The sequence below is a fragment of the Lissotriton helveticus genome, chromosome 3_1 (genome assembly GCF_964261635.1).
Source record: "Lissotriton helveticus chromosome 3_1, aLisHel1.1, whole genome shotgun sequence".
NCBI lineage: Eukaryota > Metazoa > Chordata > Amphibia > Caudata > Salamandridae > Lissotriton > Lissotriton helveticus.
The window spans coordinates 414,724,275-414,742,739 of NC_136061.1; the positions used below are offsets into that span (position 1 = coordinate 414,724,275).

General features: G+C 49.0%; 2 protein-coding genes across 3 annotated transcripts in view; one reads left to right on the top strand and one right to left on the bottom strand.

Annotated features, from left to right (window-relative positions):
• LOC144822560 (uncharacterized) overlaps positions 1-10,884 on the bottom strand; it is a 334,324-nt gene extending 323,440 nt beyond the window's left edge. For both annotated transcript variants that reach the window (XR_013608641.1, XM_078680231.1), the window contains exon 1: positions 10,614-10,884. The gene's annotated coding sequence lies outside the window, so the exon portion shown is untranslated. The remainder of the gene's footprint in view (positions 1-10,613) is intronic.
• Positions 9,471-18,465, top strand: part of NOP58 (NOP58 ribonucleoprotein) — a 130,460-nt gene continuing 121,465 nt past the window's right edge. Inside the window, exons 1-3 of the mRNA XM_078680229.1 lie at positions 9,471-9,820; positions 17,382-17,458; positions 18,254-18,306. Of these exons, the coding sequence (XP_078536355.1) occupies positions 9,776-9,820; positions 17,382-17,458; positions 18,254-18,306 (175 nt within the window). The 5' untranslated portion in view covers positions 9,471-9,775. The remainder of the gene's footprint in view (positions 9,821-17,381; positions 17,459-18,253; positions 18,307-18,465) is intronic.

Consider the following 18,465-nt stretch of genomic DNA (forward strand, 5'->3'; position numbering starts at 1 on the left):
AGAGTCAGATTTTCCACTTCTTTGCTTTTCACGGAGGTGAACATGCCAGGAATCTTTCTACGAACAACAGCCTCCCCCTCTCTCCCTGCTGAATTCTCCACTGAGCTTGCTAACAGTGTTCTGTCCGTACTCACTGTGGGAGGAGGGGGGGTCGAATCTCCAGCAGGCACCACTGGTCCTTTACTCGGCGCAATCTCGGCACGGTCACTCAGCTCAGTGCCAGCTCCCTGGCCTCGCGCTCTCCTCCCCTTCAGCCGCATGCCTTTACACGTTGTGTCCGGTGCAGCGTTTGTGCTCTGCTCTCTGTTCTCCTCGCCGCTCGCCACACTGTCCGCCTCAATTCTGCCTTGCTTCTGTGAGTGAGGGCGGGTCTTCCACCAGGTGAGCGGTGTTAGCCGATCAGCGAGCAACTGCCAGAGCGGCGTATAACGTGTCCCAAACAAGTGCGGATGCCGACCCCGGATCCAAAACCAAGTCGATGCGTTTTCAGGCAATATATCAAGAATATTTTTTTTTTTTCAAAAGTCCCGTTTCTTTAACGCTTTAGCTTTGGGTCCACCGTTATTTTGCACTTTTCTGCTCAGCTTCTCACCATTTGAGAAAGTCCGCTCTATGGGGTCCGGCAGGAGCTGCAAACTATGCGTCCGAGTCGGACGCCATCTTGCCTCTGAATTTTATTCTAAATGTATTAACAACTGTGCTGCTGAGCTTTATTGTTAAGGAAAAACAATTACTTTTGTGGAAAGTTGAACAGGAACAATCTTTCAATGACCTCAACAAAGAGCTTGCTAATGCCCCTTTTTAAAAACCATGTGAAGTGAGGAGAGAGTGCATTGTGGCTGTGGATGTCAGGAAATTTGGGTAGGGAGCCACTGTGTTACAAAAAATAAAATCGTAAGAATATGTGATATCGTCTGCATCTAGGACATTGAGAGATTCAGAGAAAAATGATTCTGTTATAGAGAAAGAGCAATTAGCATGCACTTGGCCAGTAGACCATTTTAGACAGTTCTTGTGGGGAACGCGTTTTGTGTTGAGAACAGATCACAATCCATTAGTGTATGTACTATCACCTGGTAATGGAAGGAACCTGACTGCTAGATATGCATGATTAGCTGTTGTTTGAATATGTTTATTGCATTTTGTCATTGTACAACATTACACATATGCAGACAGAGCGAATAAATGGCGCTGTTACGTAAAGTATTGTGTTCCAGGTCTTTGTGGACCATCTCACCCTCATGGAGGTATGGCAGTAGAGAGCAAATTAAAAAGTTGCACAGTTAAACAGCATGACAAATTCGTATAGCACCAGCATATGTGTGATACATTGATGTTCAGTAGTGGCAGTGCCCAATATTGGTGCAAAGAACTTCTGTATTGTGACTGCATATCTTAGTCTTATTCTATACAGCGCTCAAGGTATACCATGACCGTAGGATCAGAGTAGTTGTTCACATTGGCAATATATTGCATATTCAAAATTGCATTTGAAAACTATCAACTATAAAGAACAATCCCAGATATATAGGAAACCATAAACCAGGTGGTGTTTAACAGTGACCATGTGTGCATGTGTGGAGCCTGCGGTGCGGAGAGGAGCGGGATCCTAATGCGTCGTGTCGTCGGCAATGTACTAATCGTAGGGTTCTTCTTGTGTGCAGTAGGGCGCGAGGGGAACTCCGCGGAGGGGGGGGGGCAGGAAGGGAGGGAGAGAGGGAGGGGGGGGGGAAACGAGAATAATGTTAGGAGTGTCACTGGAGAGTAGGGAGTAAGCGCTCACGTAATACCATTCTGCAGACACACCTGGTGGTAGGCCGTCAGGGTACCATCCCACTCTAGCGCGATAGGATACTGCCGGAGCCCCGCCGTCTCCTCCCGGTGCAATGCTACACTCTCAGCTCTCACCCAATTATCCAGTGAGCGACGCCCCTGTACCGTTTGGGGGGGCACACTATGTTTCCAGCGCCTAGTGATGAGGCGTTTCGCCGTGATCAGTCCTAGGTCCCAGAATCTCGCTTGGACTTTCGTCTGTTTCGTCCTTTTAAATAATCCCAACAGACAAGCTTCCCAAGTGTTCGGTAAGGTGCCCCCTGTCGCTGTCGCCAAGGCAGTTGACACAGCGGTCCAGTAGGGCTGCAGCGAAGAGCAGGACCAGAGGACATGCAGAAACTGTGCGTCCACAAGTCCACATCTGGGGCACGCTGCCGTAGTGAGTCCAAAATACCGATTAATTTTGTCCGGAGACAGATACGCTCGGTGGACCACATAATACTGTATGATCTTAAAGCGTGCATTGCGCGGTACATGTAGAGCTCCAGCTAGCACCCTCGCCCACTCTTTGTCAGTCCAGTCCCGTCCTCTATCAGTCGTCCATTTGTCTCGCAGGCGCTGAGGGGAAAATTGTGTGTGTGTGTGCAACGCTTGAGCAATCCAATGGATGAGATGAGAGCCGTTCCCCATCACATGTAGGTATTGAATAAGTGAGTGTGTTGGTGGTTCCTCCGCCAGTGGTCCCCATGCCCTCGTCAATGTATGCATCAGTTTCGCATGAGTCAGGAATTGTCCTGCCGGTAACCCTGTGTTGTCTGCTAGTGTCGCGAAGGGGAGCAGTGTACCCTCTGCAAATAGGTCGCCCAAGCTTTCTAAATCAGCCGCCCCCCAGTGTTCCAGGAAAGGCGCCGTGAGTGCCCCGGATCCCCAAGGTGTACCCAACAGAGGCAGGTTGGGTGCGTATGGCTTGACCGCTGCAGTGAGCTTCAGGCTTCTCAGAAAGCACTTTCTCGCTACCTAAAGGTGGAGTTGGTTCTGAGCATGTGACTTAGTCAAGGGATGAAACAGTGCATGTACCTGCGAGACCGTCATGATCGTCTCTGTCGTGGCCGTGTCTCCCAAGTTTCGCCCACTCAGCCAATAAGCTACCCATTGCAACTGCGCAGCCAGGTCATAAAGCTCGTGGTTCGGTACCGACAGTCCACCACTCTCGGTCGCAGCATAAAGGGTTTTCAACGCTACTCTGGGGCGGCCCTTGTTCCAAATCAATCGCCTATGTAGAGTTTCCAGTTCGCGAAAAGTGCGAACCGGTACATATACCGGCAGGTTCGCATAATAATACAGTAGCCTAGGCAGAGCGATCGCCTTTGCCAAAGCTATACGGCTGGGCACATTCAGCGGGAGAGTGTTCCAGAAGGAGACTTGCGCTGTAAGCGAAGAAATCGCTCTCGTGAGGTTGCCTTCCAGTAGGTCCATGGGATCGCGGTACACATGGATCCCCAGATAACGGAACACTGTGGGGTACCAAAGGAGCCGCTCGCCCATCACCGTAACGTCACACTCAGGGGTGTCCACTGCAAAAGAGTACACCCCCGACTTTGCCCAATTGACGCGCAACCCCGACATTTCGCCAAAGTTGCTGAATATGTCCGTGATTGCGCATGGGAAGCAGGTCAGGTCCCTGACATAAAGTAATAAGTCATCGGCATTTAACGACACCGAATGTATCCCGTCCATCAACGGAATCCCCCAATTCTCGCCAGAGGCACGTAGTTGTGCCGCCAGTGGCTCCATCATGAGCGCAAAAATCAGGGGGGAAAGAGGACATCCCTGTCTCGTGCCCCTGCGGACACGAATCGGGTCTGAGAAAAGCCTGTTCGTTCGAACCCGCACTACGGGATCGGAGTAGAGGAGGTCCACCATACGAAGGTAGGCTGCACCCAGCCCAAATTTTTCCAACACCAGCGCTAGGTAGGGCCACTCCACTGAATCGAACGCCTTTTCGAGATCGAGAACCACACACCCCGAGTGGGGCCACCGGGTCACTGCCAGACTCTGCACCCGAAAGAGCCACCAGTTCAAATCATCACAAAATGCCTTGCACGTCGCCCATTGATTCACATCTTCTCTCCTACACACATCAGATGGGGGGGAAATTTGCACCAGTCCTGTAACCATAAAACACTGAATAATAATGCCAAAAGGTCGACTGCGAAACATGCCGTCGTCCAAACGCTCTAATGAGCACTAACTGTTCGTGAGTCCAAAAAAGAGGGGCGGTTCGCTGAGCACGTGTATTAAATGTACATAAGATTCATGCAGGAATGACATGGGCACTCCTCCCATGCCACAGGCGTCCATTGTCGCACAGCCCAATTACAGCAAAGGCACTTAGTTCCGGGCGCTGTCAAGGCGGCAGCAAGCCTGCAGCCACTGCAGACAGTTCACGTGCAAGGACTTACCATCGGGGGGCAGTACACCCTTATCCCCCACCGAGACCCACCAGCGACAGGGCCTTTTGTAGCAATGGGCCAGCAGTATGCTCAGCGTTCAGAGCCGGTGTCTCCGAGTTCGGCCCCTCCTCAGTGTCCGCCGAGTCCTCACAGTAGTCCCCCCGGCCAACAGTAGCATGGGGGCACAGAAGTCGCAGGTAAGTGTCGCACGTTTCTCTCCAGCAGCCAGTGAGCCCGTAACAATGTTAATGAAGCAAATCAGCTGTCTGTGGTGTGACATCCGGGAGTTCAACTGACACCTGTGAGTCCGGTAGTCCATATATATAGTCATCGTCACTCACCATGGCGCCAGGACTGGCACCCGCGGCCGGGGCGTCCGTCTGTGACCCGCTGATCTCCGCCACTCTGCGGATAGCCGCCTGCTGCTCCACATGGCAGTGTTCAGGGGTAGGGCCAATGTTCACCTCTGGGTGCACCGAGCTCACCGTCGAGTGTCTCCTGCGTCGGCGTCTTCGAGCGCCTCCTCCGCGGCGGGATCTCGGGGGCGGGCCACCTGTTTCCGTAACAATTCCTGAGTCAAGCCAGGACTCAGCAGCCTCCGGAGTATTGAAAAAGTGCGTTTTGTCCTGAGCTATAACACGTAGGCGAGCAGGGAACAGTAGGGAGTATTTGAGCGCTAGGCGGCGGAGTCGCTGCTTGACTTCCAGAAAGGAATGCCGCTGACGCTGTACCTGTATTGTGTAGTCCGGGAAGAACATAATTGTGGCATTGTCCACCCTGACCTCCGACAGTTTTCTGAACTCCCGCAGGATAGTGTCCCGGTCGCGATAGTTCAACACGCGAATGAGCATGGGCCTAGGGTTGGAGCCCTCAGGGGGGGGTTTAGACGGTACGCGATGAGCGCGCTTTACCACAAAGTGCTGCGAGAGGGTGCCTTCCGGGAGAATGTCTCTGATCCACCGCTCCATGTGCTCCGGTGCCTCCCGGGGTTCCCACCGTTCCGGCAGGCCCACGATGCGGATGTTGTTCCGCCTCGCCCGCCCCTCCGCATCCTCCGCGCGATCCTCCAGGAACTCCACCCTGTTGAGAAGATCCTGCACATGTTTATCCATCTGGGATATTTTGGGAGTCAGGTCCGTCACTGCGGTCTCCAGCGTCGTCGTCCTCTCAGATAGCTTTTTGTGGTCAGCTCGGAGATGCGTCATATCTATTGCCACGCTATCGATTTTAGTCTCTAAGGAGGCGCGGGTCAGCTGCATTGATTCCTCAAGTCTTTCCATGGCCGCCAGCATTGTGTCCAGTTTGGAGGCAGTGTGGTCTGTCTCTGCCTGTTTCGCCATTTTTCCCTTCACCTGCGTGTTGCCTGTTACAGCTCTCGTTTTAGGTCCCCCCGACATGAGCGACCGTGTTGTGACCGGTGAGTAGAACAGTGCAAAGAAACACACTATGGCACGAGTAATAAGAGGCCCGTTGACAGGGCGGGTAGGAGTAGTCCCAAGCAGTCCAGACAGATACACTCACGGGCTCCCGCAGTCCCCTCGTGCGTCATGCAGTTATCGCTGTCTGTCTCAGGCGGTTCGTAGCCACTTCGCGTCGCTACGTGGGTGAGCGAGCGCCTCCGCTGGGGCAGGGTATGATCAAGGACCGCTGTTATCTCCTCCCGATGGTGCAATGGGGGGGAAGAAGTGCTGCACACGCAGGGCAGGGCCGTAATAGCTAGATATGCATGATTAGCAGCAAAACTGCAATCTTATCAGTACAGAATTGAACATGTTCCAGGGAGGTTGAATGTCCATGCAGATTTCTTCAAAAAGGAACTGGGGCGTCATTACACCCCAACCAATTGCACAGCTGAATTACGCCACTTTGGCGATAATATTCCTTCATGATAATCCTTGTATTCCTTGTTTTTCATCCTGTTCATTCATAAATTTTATAAACTTTCCTTCTACCACTTTCTGGGTCTTGTATGAAATTCATTTAAACCTATCGCGGATTACCTCACTGCATTGGCCCACAGTTCCTGGTGCAGTTAGGTGTACTGGCTCTCCTGAAGCTGTGTGACTGCTCTTAGTATGAGCAATCATACGACCGACAGGAAAGAGGGCTGAATATAGAACTGAGCACATCGGTCTTCTGAGGCCTGGTGGTGCTGGATCTTGGCTGAGCTCTGGCTGGTCCTGCTGGGTCCTGTAGGGTCCTGTAGGGCACACCTCCAAAGCTTGTACTCTGAGCGGTACTGCTGCTCAGAGTACTTTGTTCAGAACCACAGGGATGATCACGTTTCCGGGGTTGTATGGCGCTATCCGATCTGGGCAGAAAAAAGTCCACATCCATAAACTGCATGTGACCTATCACAGCGAGAAGCCAGATAGTACAGCTTGTAAATTGTACCAAGCTGAACTGAGCCCAGAGACAGTTTCCACAGCAACCAGTCACCTTATCTCTGGGCCCGGAGCAGTGCCCGGAAATCGATTAACACTGGTAGTGCACATGCAGCACTGAGAGCAAAGCATCTCGACCACTACATAGGAGCTATAAATGCGTGACAATTAATTTGAATGCGGTGATGCGGGCAAATGTTTTCAAATGCTTTAGGGTAACGCATGATGCATGGCACTTGGCAGGGCTGATACCGACTCTGGAAACACATGTGCACAGACAAATACACACTGCTAGACACACAAACATACAGCTTGACCCCCTCAAGCACATAATAATTAGTATAATATTTCCTATTTGTATAGCGCCAACATATCACCCCCTGAAGGGTTTTAAGGCTGAGGGCAGTCGGGGAGTTAAGGGAGCTATTGCCCAGTCACATGATGCTGAGCTGAGCTGAGCTGCCGCCTGCGATCGAACAGTGACCTCCGCACTCCGAAGTCAGACGCTCTGGCCGCAGCGCCACACCTCTCCCTGCCATACATGTTTCTAGACACAGTTAAATTGCTAAACAAGCCATACAGACTGCTAGAAACACTTGGGCACACACAACCACACTGCTAAATGCTCCCAAAAATACACTGCTGGGCACAGAAAAACTGCTAGACACGCATGATACACACACACTGCTACACAGTCAACACAGTCAATACAGCTTCTTTTCTTTACTTTCAGTCATTTGCAATATGGGTAAGAAACATTGTCAAATCCAATAGATCTCTTATATGCAAGACTTATAGACTTTGCCAATGCTTGTTAACTCAATAACACTGTGCCCCCAGTGAGCAGCACTGCCTCAGTACACATACCTATGTTTGAACAAAAAGTATGCAAGGGCTTATTTACAAGCCCCTTGAACCGTCATTTTTTCCCATATTAAAAGTGACGCACCGGCGGCGCAAAGGGCTTGCAAATAATACCCGTAGTACTTTAGTTATAGAGCTGTAATGTTGCGCCACAGGGGACTCTTTTCTTACTTATTGGATGTGTAGGTTTCACTCACAATGTCACTCATAAGTCACAGAAACGTCACTCATAAGCAAACAAACCGTGATAATGACCAAACAGGAAACTTGGCAGTTATGCGGCTTAGGTCTAGGTTCACGCTAAACAAATACAACGTCCATAAAAACAAGCATTGGCATAGCCAATAGGTCTCGCCTTTGGGACCTGAGCACGAGGGAAAAAGTGATGAGAAAACTGTCACAGCTGCTTGTTTCAGGAGACCACAGTGCACAAGGGAATAACAAATGCCGCTGTCTTAAAATGCATCCATGTAACAAATAATGTGTGACAATAGATAGTCTTGGAAAAGCGTGAATAATAGTTTAGCGATTTGAGCAAAAGACATACACTTTAAGTTCTATGTTATGACTACACAGCACTCTAATGAGACCGCTCGAGAGGCTCCTTGTCTACTGTGTAGATTTTTACAACCTCCAGGCCAAAGAGGAGGAGAGAGGAGGAGCGAATATGAGAGAGAAAGAATGGAAGTAGGAATGGCAGATGGAGCTCAAGTGGGAGAGTGAGTGAGAGAGAAGAGAGAGCTAGAGGAGAGAGAATGAAGGGGAGAGAGAGAGAGAGAGAGAGAGAGAGAGAGAGAGAGAGAAGGGGAGAGAGAGTGAATGAAGGAAGGAGAAAGCGAAAGAGAGAATGAAGGGGGAAGAGAGAATGAAGGAGAGAGAGAATTAGAGAGGGGGAGAGGGTGAGAGAGAGAGAGAGAAAGAGAATGGGGGAGAGAGAGAGGGAAGAAGTGATGCGAAAAAAGTAACAGCCAATGTTGCCTTGTTCTGTGTGAGATAAAAAAAGCAAGAGACAGTGCGAGCAAAGTATAAGGCGTTGAAAAGAAAGAAAAAGAAATATAAGACAAATAGTGAGAAAAGGTAATATAAGACAAATAGCGAGAAAAGGTAAAAGCAAAACACAGAGTGAATAATAAAAAAAAGAAAGCCATTAGAGCACGAGGGAAGAAGAGATGAAAAAACTGTCACAGTAAAAGCTAACAAGAGCGGCCGGGAAACTGAAAGTACGGCCGGCCACCAGCCAGCCATGAATAATTAGGGGAGGAGAAGCCGCACAGCACACGCTGGGAGAAGCCCTTTGATGTGCTGTGCGGCCGCGATGCGCGCTCTGTGCTGGGGGAGGGGGGAGGGCCATTAGCCTGCAAGATCAAAGGAAGGGTGGGAGGGACATTGGGGAACAGATGGCCATGAAAGTTTATGGGCCAAAAGCGCGTGCCTGTGGCCACGTGAACTCGATGAAAACCGCACAAAAAAAGCGGTGGTTTCACGAGGATTTTGAGCACTTGAATTCTCGCCATTTCCCATTCCTTCGGAATGGAAAAGACGAGACCTGAAAAAAAAACCCACACACACATATATATATATATATATATACACACACATACATATATATATATATACACACATACATCATATATATATATGTGTGTGTGTATATATTTAGATATATATACACACATACATATATATATATGTGTGTGTGTATATATATATATATATATATATATATATATATATATATATATATATATATATATATATATATATATATATGTGTATATATATATATATCTTTATAACGATCAAATCACTTCTATTTCATAATATCAATCGTCTGTGGTAGCAGCATTCCGTAAATATATGCTGTATACCTCTCTTCTATCGCATTGGGGGATTTTAGACTGTATGCCTTTGACGTTTTCCTACCTCCAACATGGCAACTTAATGGCCGGGCCGCGAGTAGCACTCTAGATGCGTGACTACGTTTCAGCTACGTCTCTCTTTTACGCACACCCTGCAAACAGCCTCGTGGATTTTTTTCTCTGAGGAAACACATTCGCACTTTCCTACTGCATACGGAAGTGACGTAAACCCCCTTTTCAAGGTGCAGTTGGAGAGAGGCGCACGCGGTTGCTGAGTGCGGGAGCGATAGGGAGTCTATTACGGGTTCCAAAGCGGCGCGCGGGGCTAAGAGCCCCGGGCGGTGATTTCTGTGGGGACAGAAGCTCACGTCCTCCAAAGGGCTCCGTAATCGTTATACGGAAGCCCCAGTTCTCTCTGAATCCCCACAGTTCCGTCTTCGCCATGTTGGTGCTATTCGAAACGGCGGCAGGGTACGCCATCTTCAAGGTAAGGAAGGGGTGGGTCGGTGGGCAAAGGGGGATACATCGTGGGCACCCCGTGCTCAGAAACCGGGATTACTGTTCAATTTCACCTTTTGCTCTTACACTGGCCATGCAGTGCTATTTTCTTCTAGCGCCACGTGTTTGTTTGGTGAGGGCACATATATATATCTTCTCCTCACCCTTAAAGTAAGAACGGGCTTTGGTTAAAGTGTCTGATATCCTGGAATTCTAACGTGGTCTTCTAAACAAATCAGCAATCGAGGTTAATTCACAGAAAAGTTGGTCACAGGTTATTTGAACATTGCCCACAGTGTCGGCTACACCACTCGTATTAGATTAACATGGGGCGGGCCAGTGTCACGGGAGGTTAGACCACGTGTTTATGTGATACACTTAAAATTATTTAGTTGCCTTCGCTTTATTTCCACATCAAAGGGAGACCAGACAGTTGATCATTACAGTAGTATTCGATGCAATATCTATATCTTTCTTTTCACAGCATTCTATGTAATCATAGTCGTGCCATATAGAAGAAAAGAACAGGAATTGAACATCAACAAACTTGTTATCGATTTCCACATATTCATAACATTAGTTGTAACAAGTGTATCCCGTCACCGGGGAATCCTGTATTTCTACAAACATCCGTTTTGTCTGGAGATATTTACACAATGTAAAAGCAGTATACCAGATCTTAATTATTTTGCGTTACATGTTCAGGTTGTGAATGTGGCCTGGAATATTTTCATATAGGGTGTGTTGAACTCGGAAAAGTATTTCAAAGGCATTATACTTACATTTGTTCTTTTATTTGGGTCTTTCTTGGAATTTTGGAACTGCGGTCCCCCTTGGTGGTGTCGATAAAGTTTCTACCCCCGCCTTGTTATGGGTCTCATACTTGGTTGGATATTTTTCTTGTATTATTCTAATGGTCTAAGGTGCGAACTTAATTTTTATTCTTTTCTTGTCCAAACGGCGAGAGCTGGAAATCCTTCCAGTGGCTCGGAGGGAGAGTCGCCTTTGTGTGGCTCTAGTTAGCGATTGTTGTTGGTATCTCTTGGGTAATCGTTTGAACTTGATCGGGGCCCGAGGCGTCAGTACCCGACAACAGTAGAATCTTAGACCTCCAAAAGAATGCATGTCTAAAAACATTCTTAATAAGAACACACAATACAGCGCGGCCGCTTAGCTTCATCACGGTCGAATATACAATGTCGAGTTTTTCAGTCTCTCTTCGATCCGTTTTGTCCATGTTGGTAGCACCTTTTGTAGCTCTTAACTCTAGAGCGGTCAAAATCGTACCGTTTGGACTGGCTGTTTTCTTTTTTTTTTTATCCACCCACACCACAACCCTGTCGGTATCTGATGACGAAACATTTATTTAGTAGCGCATAAATTAGCCCCAATTTGATGCATCATCAGGGAACGAGTCCTAATTAGTGTGTGCCCTTGGACAACGCTCTTACGTGTAGAGCGCAGGAATCCAACCTCCATCAGAGGCTCACAACTCGGCCACAGCCCCAATGTATTTGTTATCAAACAGCCAGAGAGCGAGCTGCACAGTACTAATGATTCGTACGTTCTAAGTCCATTATGCTTTGTACGGAGTGCCAGGATTGCCCCCTATCTTCTTATGTTCGCATAGCGAGACTTCACTTTAGAATCTGTGACTCGAGGAGGGCTTGCATATTGGTTTACTTTAGGGAATGTTTGAAATGCCGTGGTGGTGAGTTTGGCCTAATTGCTTGGCAGAAAGAGATTGTGTACATTAAAAAAACATCCTTCACAATATATTACATTCAGTATATTTAAGCTATCTAAACGTTTATTACAGTTCACATATGTACTTGATTTACCATTTCAACAAAGTAGAACAATTTCGATTATGGTTAAACACCCTGTTCCACAAAAAAATCACTGGGTGTTGGGCCACTCGGGCTGTGAAGAGGACTCCGGATCAGGAGTCCTGGTTGGGGTTGGTGTTGGACAAATTCGGTGTCCTCGGGAGATCATTTCTTTAGGAAGGCAGAGCAGGTTCTTGGAGGTTGCAGGATACGCCAGGTTCATCCAGCAGGAGACATGCCCATAAGGCTAGGGGCAAATCAGTTGTTGTCGACCTCTTCTGCAGCACAACTCTTCAGTCGCTCTTGTCACATCTAATGTGAACAGGCAAGGTTCCCTAAATACTAGATTTTGGGGCACTTCGGGGGAGTGTAGGTTGGGACCAATGGGTCTCTTCCCTGGGGTGTCTCCACCCCCTAGTACGTTACCCTCCCGTGGGAGGGGGGCATAAGCCTCTTCTAATTGAAGGGATCCCCCACCTCTATAAGCTGGCGGGGACTGAGATGTGGGCCTCGCCTCCACCACCTGAGGGGGATGGGGGGGGTTGGCAATGGTGGGCCCATCTCCCTTCCGCACTAGGTTTTCCATTCAGTTCTTGTGACAAAAATGGGGGCCCTAACCGTTGGGAGCCAGTTGCTGATGGAAGAAAAGGGCTGGGGGAATAGCTAACATAGGCGGCAGGCCTTTGAATCTCCCATCTCGGACACCCTGCCCATGCTGGGGAAGGAGGCATAACACAACTGCCCAGGATGTGATTTGTTTCCAAATCCGGAAAATGGATGGCTCTCTACCCAGGTGTCCAGAAACCGGTCAGAAACCGGTCAGGTGGTGGCGGATACCAGCCAGTCAGGAACCACATCAGAGTTGGCCGTTTTTCAGGGCGCATCTAAGATGCCCTCCATGTGCATTATTCATTAAATCCTACACTGGCCTCGGTGTGGGTTTAATGCGCTGGGAAGTTTGATATCACACTTCCCATACTTCAGTAAAGCCATCATGTACTCAAAACATCTCCACTCCACTTAGTGTCTGCGAATGGCACAGGTTCTAAATATTGCTCCGTCAGCTATGCCCTCACCTGTAGTATGGTGCACCCTGCCTTTAGGGCTATAAGACCTGCTAGAGGGTTGACTTACCCATGCCACAGGCAGTGTTTGGCATGGCACACAGGTATGTGTGCCGCACAGCTTTTGCCTTGGTGCTTTTTCTAATCTTGCTAAAATTGGTGTGCAGGGACTCATTTCTTTGTGCCATATCGACTCTTCGGTTTGGTCTGCACCAAAACACGCACCCTGCACTAGCAGGGTGTGGGTGTTAAGGCGAGGGGCCTCTGACGGTGGCATAAGACAGAGGTTTATTGATAAACTGTGTGATTACTTAAAATCGGTGGCATAAGACTTTCTGCAGGTCTGAGGCCCTCTCTGGTCACAAGACCCTTGGTACCAGGGGTTCCTTTTTAAGGGGTCTTACAGGCGGCACAGAGGTGTGCCAATTTTGAGTAACAAAGGTGCAGTTTAGTGCCAACACACAGGCTCTGGGGCCTGGTTAGCAGAGTCCCAGCACGCAGCCACGTTGGCATTGGGTATATGGCATTTTATTCTCGCCTCCAGGTTAGCCATATCATTGCGGTCTCAACTTATTTTATATCTCAGAAAATTTGCTTGGCACAGCCACACGTTCGTTTACATGGATCATTGTCTTACCTCTGCAGTTGCCTGTTGGAAACATTACCACCGCTGTCTGCGCTTTCTGGCTGTCCACTCCGTCAGAAGACGGAACACTATACGTCACTAGTGAGGACACAATGGATGTAGCATGTCCAGAGATAATGATTGTCTAGGATCCTGCATCAAGTTGAGTTACACTGCAATCTGCTGATAGATACAGCTGAACTTGTCAGCTCCTACGTTTGGGCGACTTGATGGGCTTAAAGGGTCCCCTATGGAGACATGATAGCGGATACCCTGAACTAGCATGAGGCATAAAATGAAGGCACATGGGTGGACATGGGGAGTGAGAATAGGTTAACAGATTGGGGCTTGCCATAGTTATCCGCGACAAAGCCTGACTCGGTCCAGTGTACCCCACTATGTTAATGACAAAAGAAAAATAGAAAATGATCCTCCATGTTCATTGACTACGGAAAAGCTTCCGACTTTGTATAATTGCACTCAATGTTCTGCTTGTCAGAATGCATGAACTTAAGCCCCTCCTTCTAACGATATATCAATATTACAATATGGGCGAGGGTTGGGGTGAATAGGGGTCAGTCCTGGAATTCATCATTAACCCATTCGACGCTCATGACGAGCTGGGCTCGTCATGCAGTAGCCTCCTGCTACGCTCATGACGAGCCCAGCTCGTCATGATAAAGGGCATCTGCAGATTTCCAGCACAGGGGAAAAATCCCCATAGCGTTCAAGGTGTTAAACAGGGACATGTGACTCAGCAAGGATGTCACCTATCACCCCTTTTTAGGTCTCGGCTAGCGTAGGCTGCGCTTGGGCAGTCTCGCTGGCGAGATTTTCTGTTTTCTAGTATGGAGCTTAAACCCTCCAGCTCTTCTCCATTGGCTGGCTTCCTAAACGGTGGCCAGCCATTGGAGAAGAGGTTTGTCTGTCAATTTAAGCCACGTCCGTTTCGGATTGAGGGGCGTGTTTTTTTCTCTTCTTTCTCTCCTCTTCCCATTGGCTGGAAAATAAGTCAAAACACGCCCGTTGTTTACATTCCAGCCAATGAGACTAGGAGAGAAAGAAAAACACGCCCCCCACCCCCAGTCTGAAAATGACGGGGCGTGTCTCAGATCTATTTCTGCTGGACCTCGGAGAAACATGGTGGTGTTCATGGCATGGTCCGAGGCTCACGTGTGGAAACAGTGTCGTGCTCGTTGACGGTCGGCAATGGCGTCCTGATAGACATCTTGTGCTGCGGGTCCGGGGCTCCGCTGCCTCTAGCCCCGCCGGGCGGGCATACTGTGCCCCCGGGCTGACCTGGCAGCTCCCTCAGCGTATACAACCCCCTCTCAGGCCGGGCGCCGCATCCCCTGGCAGCTTGTGCTCTCACTCCCAGCCTCGGCCCTCCTCGGGACTAGCGCCGCCTCCGGGACCCTGGCCTCCGAGCGCAGTCCCCGGCCGGGGGGGGTAGAGCCGCGTCCCATCCGACGGAGCAGATCCCGGCAGGCCTCACATAGCCGTGGCAGGTCGGGCAGGCGGCTCTCCCTCCCCTCGTCCAGGCGGCGGCGGCTCCCTCCTCCTCTCCCCCCTGTCCGTCCTGCTGCTGCCTTCCTCAGCTCGCTTCAGGAAGAGGAGCATCTACTTCCAGTGCGTGCTGCAGTGCGGGGGACAGGGGACAGCAGCAGGCATGATGCAGCAGCGGTCCTGGGCTGTCTGCTACGCCTCTGTGACTGAAATCCTGGGCTCCTTTTCCCCGGCCCACTCTCGCGCTCTGAGGCCGGGAGCGACGGCCCGCGGGCGGGAGGGGGCTCCTGCAGGGAGCGGGCCCTGTGGCATCACAATGTGGTTCGGGGAGCGCGTTCTGGAACGGGCCGAAGTAACACAGGGCTCCGCCTGCCGGGGGTGGTAAACAATGCCAGGGAGCCCCGGCCAGGGGGGGTCCTCGCTCCGCGTCTGCACCCTCGGCTGTGGCACCCATGACTCTGGGACAGCCGGAAATATTTAGCTTTTTTGTCAGTGCGCCCCTAAATCTGTCTTTCGATTTGTGAATGAGCCCAGTTGTATTTTCTGTTGACTGAATGTCGACGACTGGACTGGGTATTTTCTGTTGACTGGATGTCGACGACTGGACTGGACAGCCCGTATCACATTCGGCTCAAACATGCCCCCGCCGCCTCACTTCCTCCCTGACACACACAGACGGACAGACATCACCCCTCCGGTCTAAACTCCGGAGCTCTGGGAGGCTACCGCCATTACGAGCTCTGGCGTCATGTACAAGCATTTGTCCCTCTCCCGGGAATCCCAGAGCACTGTCTGCACATCCCGCCCTGCCGGCCGGGGACACACTGGCGGAGCAGCTGGGAGCCGGGATGGGACCGAGGAGGGATCCGCAGAAACAGCCGAGGAGGGCACGGAGACGGGTGTGCAGGGAAGGGCTGGCTCCAGACCCAGCTCTGCCCCGCATGTGGCGCCTGGGCATCACCTCTGGTCCATTGGCCCACAAACCACCCCCCTAGAGCTCTTACCCTCACTGGCCTCTACTTCGCTCGGTCTCTCCCGCATGTACCCACTCTTTCCTCAACTCTCCTTGTGTTCCGTTTGTCGCCTCTCTCAGGCTCACCCAGCCTTTCCTTTTCAGTTTCTTCTTTTTGATTCCGTTCCCTTGTACCACGGTAACCCCCACTCTTTCCAAACACACCTCCCCCGCCCCTCTTCTCTCTTCCCGATGTAGCTCCTCTTATTTTCGCAGTGTCTTTTTCTTTATATATATATATATATATATATATATATATATATATATATATATGCCTCTCACTCTCCACTCTGTTCCTTGAGTTCTCGCGCTCACTTTTAGCCCCACTGCCTTCACCTCCCCAAACTTGCCCCGTCCTCTCTCTCGTAGGCCTCAGCCCGTCTCCCATTTCTTTCTCTCGATTACTACTAGTGCCCCCCCCCCGTCCTGTATGTTCTCTGCTTCTATCACTCTCCAGTTTATGCCATATTTTCGGTGCCCAGATCTCACTCTGCCGTACCTCTCCCTGTCTGTCTCTAAACAATTTCACCTCTTCCCATTCCAACCTCTCGATATGTTCCACAAATGTGTGCTGGGACCATATGATGGATGACTTGAGATTGCTGGCATCAAATTATACTATTGGACTAGCCATATTGTGCTAATCAATGACTGGGTGTTTGCTGATTGCACAGATCCGGCAATATTATTATAGTGTGTGACTTAACAGGTTGTTGGCATTGACCCTAGCGACACTCGCATCACTATCCTGCTGGCTGCAAGTGTTGAGTTGGAGTCAGTGGCATGGTGTGCAGATTAAGAACACGCCACTATGGACTGCGAGCTGGCTCAGACATTCAGTAAGCTTACAATGCTTTCGAGCCTGGGGCAACATTGGAATCTCCAAACTAGGTTAAATATGGGAGAGCAGCTCAATGCACACATTCCAGTATCTCATAGACACATACAAACAGTACAAGACATAATTCTATCGATACATACAAATGTTCCATCAGACAAATGAGGCAGCAGGTTGCTAGTGGCTGTGGCCCGCCTTCTTGCTAAATATAGTCGCACTAGAGAGCGAGAAGACCCCCTGTGGGACGGAGTGGTTACGGGGAATGGACTACTGATAAACGATTTGTATATATCTATAGGCTGCCCCAAAAATTATAATGAAATCTGTGGTGACTGTACTGCACACAACAGATTTTACGATTTGACTGTCTGAAGAGCAACATAAACCTTATTCCTTGTGCTTATGCCTTATGCTGTAAGTCTTATGCTATGCGTGAACGCTTCTCTTTGTTGAAAAACAAAGAGTTGTAAAAAAAAAAGTAGGAATTATCGTAATGAACATATAAGGTAATTCAATCGCCACACTGCAAGAAAAACACTTCAAGATTCTCTCCTGGATTGGAACAGTCAAGGTCTAATATGTCCGGATTCTTGCATAGAACAGACTGCGCTCTCTTCCACTTATTTTGTTTATAGGGTTAAATGTACAAAAAAGTAATGCTACTCTTTTTTGACAGGTAGTGGATGAGCGGAAACTGCAAGAAGTGGACAGCATATGGAAAGAATTTGAAACCCCAGAAAAAGCCAATAAAGTGTGAGTATTAAAATTGCTAATTTCAGCGTACCTTGTCAACATGCTGAAGGTGACCTGTATACCAGTTGTAAATTGCTTTGACAATAATTACTCGTATGGATGTGCCCTGCATAGCATATGCCTAACCAAAGGCTACAGTTTGATGTGTGACCTTGCACATTAATCCATGATCTGTCTTGGAAATAAAGTTTTAACCCTAAGCAACTTGGAAACAAGAGGCACGCGTACAATCCATGTTGCCCAAGCACAGATATTTAAAATAAATTGAATTGGGCATTAGAAAGTTGAGACGAGCTTTTTAAATAAATTACTTGATTGCGTCTTATTCACGGGTTTAGCCTATGTGCATATTGTGGAGCCCTCTACAAGCTCAACCTAATTGTATTGTGTATTTCACATTTAATGAATCTCTGCAAGGCACCTGCTCATTCGGGGCATCCGATAAGAGATGCTCGGGTTGTGTATATTGTCATGGCCTTAGTCTGTAGTAAAGTTTTAGTTTAATGGCAGCGGATACAACCGCCAACCAGGTTACAGTGCAAAAAGTCAATCAGATTTCTTGTGCAGTGTGCACAAAAGTGGGAACGTAAACCATACGTAGAGTTGCCACGTTAACTTCAGCAACTAACGACCCTATAGTTATTGTTGGGCAAAACTTACCTGACGTACAGTACTTGCTGGCCATTGTTACAAGTCTAAATCCCATCAAACTGACAGTGGGCATTAATATGTACATTTTGGCGACAAGGAATGTGTTTTACCTAATATAAAGTTAGTTTTTGCTTTTCTTTCTAGAGTTAAACTGAAACACTTTGAAAAGTTCCAGGACACAACAGAGGCTCTAGCAGGTATGAATTGTAGCAAAACCGTTTACAGTTTCTTACCTTTTATGCAAGGTGCTTTATCTCATCAGACACGCTAGGTATCCCCCCCTCCCCAGTATAAACGTGGTATGTTGAGATCCCTCTGTGAGCTCATAATGTATTAAACCCAACCTGCTCAATGTG